Source organism: Rhinatrema bivittatum, chromosome 7, assembly GCF_901001135.1.
Source record: "Rhinatrema bivittatum chromosome 7, aRhiBiv1.1, whole genome shotgun sequence".
Taxonomy (NCBI): Eukaryota; Metazoa; Chordata; class Amphibia; order Gymnophiona; family Rhinatrematidae; genus Rhinatrema; species Rhinatrema bivittatum.
In genome coordinates this window covers 304,331,788-304,343,983 of record NC_042621.1, presented here as the reverse complement: position 1 = coordinate 304,343,983, position 12,196 = coordinate 304,331,788, and the positions used below count along the sequence as shown (strand labels likewise).

The window sequence follows — 12,196 nt, the reverse complement described above, 5'->3', positions numbered from 1 at the left end:
CCTCTGAGCATGGTGTCGTTCAGTGCGAGTAGTAGTGTTTCAGTGCTGAGGTTTTTCCTGAATCCAAATTGCATAGGATATAAGATGTTCTTTTCTAGGTAATCGGTTAGTTGTGAGTGGACGACCTTTTCAATGATCTTGGCTATGAGTGGTAGGTTCGATATAGGGCGATAGTTTAGTGGGTTGTCAGGGTCGAGATTGTTCTTTTTTGATAGGCTTAATTACTGCTGATTTGAGACAGTTGGGGTAGTTTCCTTCTATAAGAGATAGGTTTACGATATCTGTGAGTGTTTTGGTTAGGGTGGTTTCTATTGTTTTGAGGGTTGGTATAGGAATGGTGTCAAGGGGGTGGTTGGCTGGGTTCATTTTTTTGACGATTGTCTGGATTTCCAGAGAGGATGCTGGGTCAAAGTTTGACCGGTTTGGTATTTCATTTTTTTGCATCTTGATGTTTTGGCTGTTAGTGTTGAGATTGTTATTGATTAAATTTATAACTTTCTTACTAAAGAATCCGGCAAACTTCATTGCATCCGTTTTTGGTACATGGTTTTTTCTGGTTGTTTGGGGTTTTTGTAAGATTTTGTACTATGAAAAATAGCATTCTGGGATTGTTGGAACGTTGATTTATTTTTTTTTTAGAAGAATTCTTTTTTTGCGTTATTAATGAGATTTTTATAGTGGGATAGGTAAGTTTGATTGGCGCTAGCAGTGAAGTTGATTTATTCCTATGCCATGCTTTTTCTTTTTTCCGGAGTTGACGCTCGCAGATCTAATGTCATTGTACCACTGATTCTGATGTTGTGGGTTTTTTATTGACTTTGTGATCATGGGGTTTATTTTGTCAGCAACAGTTTTGGTAATGTTGAGCCATGACGTGGCATTTTCGGAGTTGGATAGATTGTTAGTTCAATTTGTAGTTTTTCTTGGAGGGTTTCTATGTTGAAGGGGGGATGGTACGTCATCGTCATCAGGGTGTTTTGTGGTGTTGTGAGGTTAGTGTTGTAAGTCATGTTGGATCGAATCAGGTGATGATCTGACCAGGGGATTTTGGTTATGTTTGTATCATAAGTTATCTTCCAAGTTCTCTTCCCTGTTGATTGTAACTTTGACTCATTCCTACTTACTGTTTATCTTTCGTTTACTTGAATAGTTACCCCAGTTTTTTATTCTTGTTAATTGTAAACCGATCCGATATGGTTATTTACTATGAAGGTCAGTATATAAAACTGTTAAATAAATAAGTTAACCATGTTTCGGTGTTAATAAAGATGAGGTCTATGGTGTGTCCAGCTTTGTGTGTTGGGGCATTGATGATTTGTTTTAGTCGTAATGTTGATAGTGCATCAATTATTGTTTGGCATGTTGTTAAGTGGGGGAGTGTCCATGTGGATGTTGAAATCACCTAATATAATAATAGGTTTGTTTAGCGTAATATTGGTCATAAAGAGTTCTATTAAAGGAGAGCAGTTGTGGTCTAGTGAGCGAGGGGGTCAGTAGACCGACATATTTGTAGCTTTGCAGAATTGAAACATGGTTACTGCCTGAACTTCAAGATGGTCCTGGCGGATTCCCCAACCACTCTTAATGTGGAATGCCTTGGAACATGAGTCTAGTCTTGATCCAGACAGACAAAGAAGTTGCGATGTGGTACATAAACAAGCAGCGTGGGATGGGCTCCTTCCTGCTTTTCCAGGAGGTGGGGCAGATTTGGGCTTGGGCCCTATCCAGGGGCATGCTCTTATGAGCAGTTTACCTCGCAAGGACAGACAATATAGTGGCGGACCGCCTAAGTCGGACTTTCCAACCCCATGATCAGTCGCTCAACCTGACAGTTGCGAACAGGCTCTTCCGCCTATGGGACGATCTGGACGTGGATCTCTTTGCCTCCCCCCAGAATTACAAAGTTCTCCACTTCTGCTCTCAGTATAGGGAGGACGGGGAACACGGCTCGGATGCCTAAGCCCGGTTTTGGGGCAAGAGCCTCCTCTACACATACCCCCCCCCCCCCCCACTCCCGCTGGTGGGAAAGACTCTCGTAAAGCTCCAGCAGGGCAAGGGCACCATGATACTGATCGCCCTATATTGGACACGACAGGTCTGGTTCCAGATCCTGTGGGACTTATTGGTCCAGGAACCCAAACGTCTGGGCACCTCTCCCGACCTGATCATGCAGGATCAGGGCAGGTTGCACCACCTGAACCTCCAGTCACTGGCCCTCAGTGTCTTAGTCCTACAGTCTCTCAACGTCTCTGATAACGTGTCGCAGGTACTGGTGGCTTCCCGAAAGCCTTCCACCAGAAAGTCTTACTGATTGAAGTGGAGGAAGTTCCCTGCTTGGTGTGAGGCAAAAGGCGTAGACCCTTTCTCGTGCCCCACTCCGTGACTGTTAGACTGCTTGTGGACCCTCTCAGTGTGGGCTGCAGGCCACCTAAGTGCGATCAGCGCATACCACTAGGGGATAAATGGTGCACCAATTTCTGTGCAACCCTTGATGGGCCGCTTCATAAGGGGCCTGTTGCAACTAATGCCCCCTCTGCAGACCTCCTGTTTTGTCCTGGGACTTGAATGTGGTGCTGGCGCGGCCCATGCAGTCTCCTTTCAAGCCTATGTGCACCTGCGAGCTTAAACATCTCTTCTGGAAAGCCCTTTTCCTGGTTGCAGTCACCTCCGCTTGCAGGGTCAGTGAGCTTCAGGCGTTAGTGACGTATCCGCCCTACACGAAATTCTTTCATGACAGGATGGTTCTTTGCACTCACCCCAAGTTCCTGCCTAAGGTGGTGACTGATTTCCATCTCAGTCAGTCCATCGTTTTGCCCACCTTCATTCCGAGGCCACATTCCCACCGGGGTGAACGGGCTCTGCACAGCCTGGACAAGCGTGCCCTTGCCTTTTTATCTTGAGCGCGCCGCAGTCCACGCAACATTTTGTCTCCTTTGACAAAATCAGGCTGGGTGTTGCGGTGGCCAAGCAGACCCTGTCTAACTGGTGGGTGGACTGTATATCCTTCTGCTACAAGCAGGCAGGCCTTACGCTCAGAGGGCACATCAAGGTGCGCTCGGTTAGAGCTATGGCAGCGTCCGTGGCGCACTTTCATGTGGTCCCCCATCGCTGAGATCTGCAGGGCTGCAACGTGGAGCTCCCTGCACACATTCGCCGCCCATTACTGCTTGAACAAGGATGGTCGGTAAGACAGTACCTTTGGCCAGTCTGTCCTTTGTAATCTTTCCTGGCATAAGAACCCAACTCGCCCTACGTAAGACCCAGTATCTGGTTCTTGCTGCCTCCCACAGCACTTCTGTTGTGCCCGTTGGCACGTGGTTATGTGCTGTGGGTTCTGTTATTGCCAGGGGGGCAGCCTGAAGCTTGGTATCCACCCACATGTGAGGACTACCATCCTGCTTGTCCTAGGAGAAAGCGTAGTTGCTTACCTGTAGCAGGTGTTCTCCCAGGACAGCAGGATGTTAGTCCTCGGGAAACCCACCCGCCTCCCCCGCGGAGTTGGGTTTGCTATCGGTTTGTTTTATTTTTTTCGATCGTCTTTTTTGCTAAGATACAAGACTGAAGGGGGACTCCCTCCGTGGCCGCACGGATAGTGGCACGCTGGGCATGCTCAGTGTGCCGTGGCGGGCTCCATCCGTCACCCATCTGTGAGGACTAACATCCTGCCGTCCTAGGAGAACACCTGATACAGGTAAGCAACTCTTGTATCATATGAGCTGGGTGTAATTCAGCCTCTGCAGGTGCCTGTTTGTCATAAACTTAATTTTCCCAAAGATTTTCCTCTTTCTCTGTGATAGAAATTAGGTGCCCTGCCCAAACGTTCTGCTTTGGGGCGTGGACTCTTCTGTACATGTTTCTAGCCAGCTTACTGTGTTTTTTTCATTTGGAGAAAAATTGTAAGAGTGGGTTGTGTTGTATGTTTGCCTGTGGTCTGCAGACTGATTGCAGCTGTAAACCTGCCCCTCCCCGGGAGTGCAGAAGGCCTCTGCGTAATATTCACTCGCACTCTTTCCCTTCGGGAAGCGTCTTTCTTTCATTTATCTTCTGGCTTTCAGGCACGACAAAGCGGATTGCGTTCAGGTCCTGCCTTCCTGTTAGACTCGCTGCCTGCCTTGCTGAGAGCGAGAGCGTTCAGCAGAGTTTCACGAGTAACCTGAGGCCCGTCCGTATCTGCCACGTGTTGGCACCAGCTCCTCGGGCCTGGTTGGTTAATGCCTTCCGTTATGCCACTTATTGACCGGCTAAGCTTGCAGAAGAGGTATCCATCTCCCCCCCCCGAGTGATGTCGCATGAAGGTTAGCGGCTCTGGCCGACGGATGTTGCTATTTAGGGCACCACAGAGAGAGCTTTCTGTTAGTGAATTGCCTCTGACCCCTTGTTTCAGTTTCCATAGGAACTGCATCTCCACAAATGTGCCACTTGCTGTGGGCAGACGTTAAATGGCTTCATTAACGTGGTTGACAATGTTTGTTTGTTGTTAGCTTGTAAAATTATTAAAGGATCATGTCGTGTCTCTTTTTTTTTTTTTTTTCTTTTTTCCAGAATAAATTTTACATAGAAACGAAGCTCAACCGAGACCTGAGGCAGGATCTTATCAAGCTATTCACGGACCACGTGGCAGAGAAGCACATCTACAGCCTAATGCGTAAGTATCTGCCAGGCAGGGTCCAGCATGTGGCTTGGTGCCTTGGACTGTGCTCTGAAGTATCTCTGGCTGTCCACGCATCCCACCTTCCCTGGGTCTGTCGAGTCCAGTACTGATCAAGAATACTCACCCTGAATACGTTTAAAAGGTTTCTGGTAAACTGGTGGGCTGAGATCCTTTTAGCGACTGCTCTGAAAGCAGAAAGCCCCACACGCTGCTGCCTAACTTTCTCTGCTGGTTACTGGCACGGGCTTCACTTTAACTCGTAGCTTTCTTTCTGCTCCTCTGTACCTTTAGCCGAGTCAGGCCAAAGGCTGGGTCCCCGCGCCACGAGCCTTTATTTGTAAGTGCCCAGGGATTTTTCTGCTTTCCGCCGCTCCTGCACGCCTCGTCCGGTCATTGCAGGGACCGTCCTGGGCCGGGGGTCACGCACCAGGGCTTCTTCCAGCCACCCCCCCCCTACCCTCGGGGGTTGTGAACGCGCTGCCTCCTCAGCGTCCCCGGTCCCCAGTGACTCGCGGAGTGGAAGACCTGACCCCGGGGACCTTCCCTCCTTGACCAGCGCAGGGCCCGAAGCTCAAATATCGGGAGTGCTGTGGGAGCAGCGCTGCTGGCCCCAGGAAAGAGGGGGGAGAGAGTCACAAATCTGCTGCTGCTCCGGCGGGCGCACGTTCACTGCTTCCTGCGGGCAGCGCCCCCTCCCCTCCATCAGCGGCTGCGGGAGCCTGGAGTTTATGGGGAGAATAAAGCCTAAGACGCAGCTCGGTTACGGCGAAAGTGCGGGGCAGCCGGCTGAAGTATCGGCGGCGGGATAGAGCAGACTTTGCCTTATTTATAAAATCCTTTTACGCCGCTCGTTCCTGGGGTGGTTTACAGAAATAATGAATAAAAGCATATATTCGGGCACCTCATTATGCAGGGGATGTTTGGTTGTCTGCTGAGTTTCCCAGGGGTTTCTGCCATCTCTCCCAAGCTGCTGCCATCGGCCCGGATGCAGCGCTCTGATCTGCCCTGATCCTTGCTCCGCACGCTTCGCTCAGAGCGGATTTGGCAGCTCAGGCTTGCTGGCTTGAGCCTCTCTCAGATGTGCGTTCCAGCTAATAACATCTTGGAATTTGTAAGGATTAAGAAGGCATGAGAATTGCAGCAGCGTAAAGCATTTCAGCTACAGGAAATATATTGGAGTTGAGATAATGATAAAAACTTTGCTATTTCGCTCCCTTATTAGTTTCTTTCTTGCCTGGCCTCCGTTGCTAGGTAAGGTTTGGGTAAATCTGCTGCAATTATCACGTTTATCGTGCAATGGTAAACGCCAGGCTGGTTACAGCCGTGCTCGGAGCATTCACTGCATCCAGCTGGTGCAAACCTCTGCTGCTCCCATGATCGACCGCCTTCCCTAGGGATCATGTTAGTCCTATTAAAGATCTGCGCTGGCTCCCTGTGGCAGTTCAGGCTCAGTTTAAGTTGTCTTACAAAGCACTAAAAGACTTGGGCGCTTTCTATTTAAAAAGCCACCATCCCCCTCTGGCTTAGCAGAGACTTGCACCCTGCCAATGCATGGGGTTTGAGCACAGAACTCCGCCTGTGCCCGCCAGAAGTCACCGCCTCTTCCTGCGCAGCTCACAGTGCTGGTGATGCTTCGTGACAAACATGGCTGCGGTTTGGCTAGAAGGGAAAAAAAAACCAGCGGTGAATTTTTCCCGGAGAATGGCGACATCGCCTCGGTCATGGCCAGGCTGGCAGATTATTTTATGGTGGGTTTGCTCTCGGTGTCTGGGGAAGTCTTCCTGAAAATAATTCCGAGGTTTCCACAGACGGATTGGCGTGCTGGTCCTTTTCCACAGGGATAGAACTGGTTGGTAAGCCTGGAAGATGGCAGCCGTCTTGCGCGAGAAGGCAGCCTATCTTCTTTCTGGGTGTTCGGACAGATGCAGGCTCGAGCTGATGCTACTGTCCACGTCTGGCTTTTTATGTCGTGAGATCAAACCTGCAGGGTAGCAAACTTTTGAAGACTTGGAAGGTGATGAAGATGAAGAATCTGGCTTAAATCAGCCTGCTCAATTGTTTGCCCATAAAAAGTCTGTTGTTGGAGTCTCGGTTACATTATCCAGATACTTTCCAGGCTTGCCTTGACCTTGTAGGCCCTCTGTCTGTTGACAGCCTGAAGGTCTCACTGGAGAATCCTTTATTGCAAACCTCCTCACGTGCCTCGTCCCAGCTGCCCAGGACAGGACAGGACACGGGCTGACTTCTTTTTCAACACGTGGGCATGCCTATTTGTGGTTTAGTATCAGGGCGTAATTCCCTAATGATGAAGGTTAATAGGTGGAGAGCAATGGTACTGAACGTGCCCCAGACATCAGTGTAAGAGGTTAAGGGGACTATCAGCAAGCTGGCGGATTTTGACTGCTGCATTTTTTAATGTGTTTTAGGGTAGTGGGTGGTTTATGCAAATTAATTGTAGTATTATTATGTTTTGTTTTATTTAACTGCATCCATTCCCTAGTGAGAGTATTGAATAGATCTAGTTACGTTTTTTTTTATGAATTGTACTTATTTTCCTTAGCATTTAAGATTCATATACATTTTATTATTTATATTAATTGTTTGATGTATTTTACTTTTTTTTTTTTATACGCCTGTAAGTTGCTTTGGGCGTTCCCATTGAATTTGATAAGACAAGATACGAGTCCAAATAGAAATTGACTAAACACTTTCTAGCTTGGTTCTTGAGGTCCTCTCAGGACTAGAGTCTCTCTTGACTATCCTTTCAGTGAAACGAGTGAGATTCTCCGAAACACGAGCATGTGCCTTCTCTTGCATTGCACCCAGTTTACGGAATATGGTTTCTAGGGAGGCTTGACTAGAAAATATGGTGAGCCCTCAGGGGACAGGGAAATCCCTACAGTACCTGAATCTAACCTGCTTTGACCTGCCTGAAAGGCGGAATATAAATCAAATAAAAGAATGATTTATATCTCAGGTAGATGATTACGATTTTTTTTTTTTTGCAGTGTTACAGAAGTTTGATAATTTTGCACCCATTATTATGGGATTTTAGGCTTTCTCTGCATAGGATTGTTAATGTATTTTGCTTTGTTTTTTGTACTGTTTCTTGCCATATGCTGACGTGATGAGGTGTTTTATATATTAGTTATGATAATACCATTTTACTTATGTTTGTGTGTCTTTGTGTTCAGTTACTAAAACGGCAGCGGATTGTGAGGAACTGCAGAAGGGCATTGCGAGACCAGCAGAGAGGGCAACTGAATGGTAGATAAAATGCAATGCAGAAAAGCGCAAAGTAACGCACGTAGGGAAAAATAATCCCAACCTGAGGAAAACCGTGCTGGGTTCTGTATTGGGAGTCATCACCTTGGAGTGTTTTTGTGGATAACAAGTGCAAATCTTCGGCTCAGTGTGTGTCGTGGTCAAAAAAGCAAACAGAAGGTTCGGAATGACAGAAAATATCCTATTATAGCCTTTGTATTGAGCCATGGTGTGACTGCACCTTGAGTGCTGTGAGACGTTCTGGTCGCTCTATCTCAAAAAAAGAAAGTGGAACTAGAAAAGGTACAGAGAAGAGCAACCAAAATTGATAAAGAGATGGACCGGCTCCCCTGTGCCGAGAGACTGCGCAGGCTGAAGCTCTTCAGCTTAGAAAAGAGACGGCTGAGAGGGGACAGGATCGAAGCTTATAAACTTATGAGTGGGGTGGAACAGGAAATTAAGGGCCGCATAGCTCATATTATAGGCACAGAAAACATGGTTTATATGCACAAATCATGTTTTCCACATATAAAGTACAATTTGTGTACAGAAAAAATGCTTTCTGCAAGCAGCCATTCCAATCCATGATATCCTACAAGAATGTGGGAGAATCCTATTCCTGTGTCCCAGATCGCAAACATAGTGTAAACCTGTTCTCCCCATGGTTCTGTCAGTTCCTTGGATCCATTCGCATGCTGGCCCAGAGGTACTGAATTCTCTCTGCACTCTTTCTTCTTCACTGAGAGTTCATCTCAGGGGAAGCCAATATCCCCTCATCCGCTAGTATCCAAGAATCGCATGTTCCCTGAGAGCTAAATGTGCTTCTGGCACAACCGATGAAGCCACCGCTTCTTTCAAATTTTTAGCATGGAAAGTAATATTCCTTGTAGCCGTCACATTAGCCAGCTTCAGGCTTTGGTTCATTATCCCCTGTATATGCAATTCTTCCACCCACCCACCCCAGTTTCTACCAAAAGTAGTACCAGCTTTCCATATTAATCAAGTGCTGCGTATGTTCTTCGAGGCCATGCGCACATGAGAAAGTCTTTCAGTGCTTAGACTGTAAAAGAGCCTCTAACAAACGAGGTCTTGCAGTAGCCAAACGTCCGTTGCCTAACTGGCTAGCGGGCTGTAGCACGCATCAGGTTAGAGCCAGGGCTGCATCAGGTTAGAGCCAGGGCTGCATCCGCGGCTCATCTGTAAGGGCTTCCTCTGAAAGACATTTGCAAAGCTGAAACTCGGTCATCCGTAAACACCTGCTCGCCCCATTACCGTCTGGACAATCTTTCAGAGAGTGACAGTAAATTCAGATGAGCAGTTGTGCTTACTCTTTTCTCCCAGGAGTTTACTCCCCATGGGGGGGTGTCCAGGTTGTTTATTCAATAAATACACCACCGTAACCCTCGGCTTGGGACTCCCCATGTGTCATGGCTAATTCAGCCCTGTTTGCTTACTGTAAATGGTGTTCTCCGTAGGCAGCAGGATGAATTAGCCACGCTAAATACTCACCCATCTCCCTGGGGAGTCGACTGCCTAGCTAGACCTAGCTCAATAGCACAGGATTTCTGGGTGAAGGCACGAACTTAAATGCACATTATGTGAACAAAACTCCTTGCTGCATTGGCAATAAAGTTTGCACACACAAAATGTGCACATAACTGAGGATTAAACTGTGCGCACTATTGTATGCACCTTATTGCATTATTAACCAGGTAGATTAAAGAAAGCTATTGTATCCTTGGGAGTGAGTAAGAGAACATAAGAACATAAGAAACTGCCATGCTGGGTCAGACCAAGGGTCCATCAAGCCCAGCATCCTGTTTCCAACAGTGGCCAATCCAGGCCATAAGAACCTGGCAATTACCCAAAAACTAAGTCTATCCCATGTTACCATTGCTAATGGCAGTGGCTATTCTCTAAGTGAACTTAATAGCAGGTAATGGACTTCTCCTCCTAGAACTTATCCAATCCTTTTTTAAACACAGCTATACTAACTGCACTAACCACATCCTCTGGCAACAAATTCCAGAGTTTAATTGTGCGTTGAGTAAAAAAGAACTTTCTCCGATTAGTCTTAAATGTGCTACTTGCTAACTTCTGATCTTTACCCCCAAACCCACTTTGCATTTGACCCTTCTCACCCCTTTCTATTTCTGTGGATTAAACCATCCTCCCAGTCCCCTCAATCCTTTGGCTCCTCGCCCCCCTCCTCTGCTCACATTGGAAACGTTGCTTAAACATTTCATTTCTCTATAACTTCACCAAGATCTGTCCCTTCTTTTCTGAACACACTACCAGAACCCTGGCCCACTCTCCTCACCTCCCACATAGATGACTTATCTCTGTGCTTCACAGGTCTCCTCCGAACCCTCTCTCTCCACTGTAGCCTCTTCAAAATTCGGCCTCCAGTGCCGCTGTGAGCACGCCCACCCCTGTTCTGAAGTTACTATACAGTGACTCCCTTCCCGTGACCACATATGATCCAGCTCATCTTACCTACGAGTGCCTTCATCTCCCCCTGAGCCTGACCCTGTGAGCTGCTTTGATCTCGTCCCTTCTCCTCCACCCTTTCTTGCTTTGAGAGTTGATGCATCGCACCCCCATTCTGGCCACTGTGCTTAGTTAATGTGTGGTGGTGGCGATTTGTTTCGTGCTTGATCAGGCATGTCTTTTATGCATTATTGACTTGTCTTGCTGTGACATTTTCGCTCTTGTAAACCACTATGGACAGTCTTCTTTTGATTGGTGGGACAAAAGTTTGAATTAAATGTAAATATTCATGTCCTGCCTAACAGCCTACCTTTTGTGAGGCTGCTTTCTCTGGTCACAGCCTTTAATAATGCTTACTGCAATAACGAAGTTTCCTGAAACCTCTTTTCTCTTCTGTCCTGCTTGCCTGGATTAAAAGCGGATTGGAGCAAGGATGATCTCCAGTCGTGGTATCCCTGTGGCCACAAGTGCGGTTGCGTGACATCTTTGATCAGCGCATGATGTGCTGAGAGGTTTCTGTGCAATCCATCAGATGGACTCGGAAGTCTCTTTTCTTGTCGCGCAGTTATTCGTTCCTGGAGAGAGGGCTGAAGGTTGTGTACTTTTGAATTGGTTTCCAGTTGGTGGTTAAGGATCAAGACCTCTGGGGAAAAAGAGGAGGGGGTGGCTGCAAATAGCCATTTTTCTCAACTCCTGGTTTAAACATTTTTTTAGCTGTTTGTTTATAACATAGGAACATGTGGAACATACAAATAGAGTAAAATAGCCAAGAGTAAGAAATAGTATACGAATCTGATGTAAAAATGCTAGAAATGAAGTAACCAATTGTTAAACATTGGTTTGAAAGATGAGGTGAGAGAGGCTGCAATATCTAGGAAAACATCTTTCAAGAAATGGAAACAGGATCTGAATAAAGAAAATAGGAAACAGCTTAAGCACTGGCAAGTCAGATGCAAAGCATTGATAAGGAAGACAAAGAGAATTTGAAAAGAAGCTTGCTGTGGAAGTTAAAACTCATCATAAAAACTTTGTCAGGTGCATTCGAGGTAAAAAGACTGTGAGGGAGTCAGTTGGAGCATTAGATAATCAAGGGGTAAAAGGGGCACTTAGGGATGACAGTCATCCATTCCTTCAAGTTTTGAATTCGGGGGGGGGGGGGGGGGGTCTCGTTGAGGACCGTACCTTCCTTTTTGCTGAAAGTGGTGTTGGTGTTTCACATCAGACAATGGCGCTTCCATCCTCTCCTACGGTGGACACGTCCACGCTTCTTGCAAGGGAGCTCAAGTTGTTAGATGTAAGAAGAGCTTTGTTGAGGTATCTCAAAGTAACGAATGACTTCAGGAGGTCAGACCACCTTTTTGTTCTTTGGAGCGGTCCAAAGAGGGGTCTTCAGGCTTCTAAGGCTACTATTGCTCATTGGCGTAAGGGAGGCTATTGGTTCCACTTACATTATTCGTGGTTGTCCGGTTCTGGATGCATTGCGTGCTCATTCTGCGTGTTCTCAAGCAGTCTCATGGGCGGAGGCTCAGCTTGTTTCTCCACAGGAGATTTGCAGGGCAGCGACTTAGAAGTCGCTACATACTTTTGCAAGACACTATCATCTGGATGTGGGAGGGATGGGCTCCCCATCTTTTGGGGAAAGTGTTCTGCGAGCAGGACTCTCCAAGGCCCACCTTGAGAAGGGAGCTTTGGTACATCCCAGGAGTCTGGACTGATCAGGGTACATACATGAAAAGGAAAATTGGTTCTTATCTGCTAATTTTCATTCCTGTAGTACCACGACTCAGTCCA

At 47.0% G+C, this 12,196-nt stretch overlaps 1 protein-coding gene across 5 annotated transcripts in view; it reads left to right on the top strand.

The window, feature by feature from the left end:
* Nucleotides 1-12,196, top strand: part of CACUL1 (CDK2 associated cullin domain 1) — a 200,716-nt gene that overhangs the window by 95,041 nt on the left and 93,479 nt on the right. For all 5 annotated transcript variants that reach the window (XM_029610503.1, XM_029610500.1, XM_029610502.1 and 2 more), the window contains one exon: nucleotides 4,543-4,645. In XM_029610503.1, coding sequence (XP_029466363.1) covers nucleotides 4,543-4,645 — 103 coding nt within the window. The remainder of the gene's footprint in view (nucleotides 1-4,542; nucleotides 4,646-12,196) is intronic.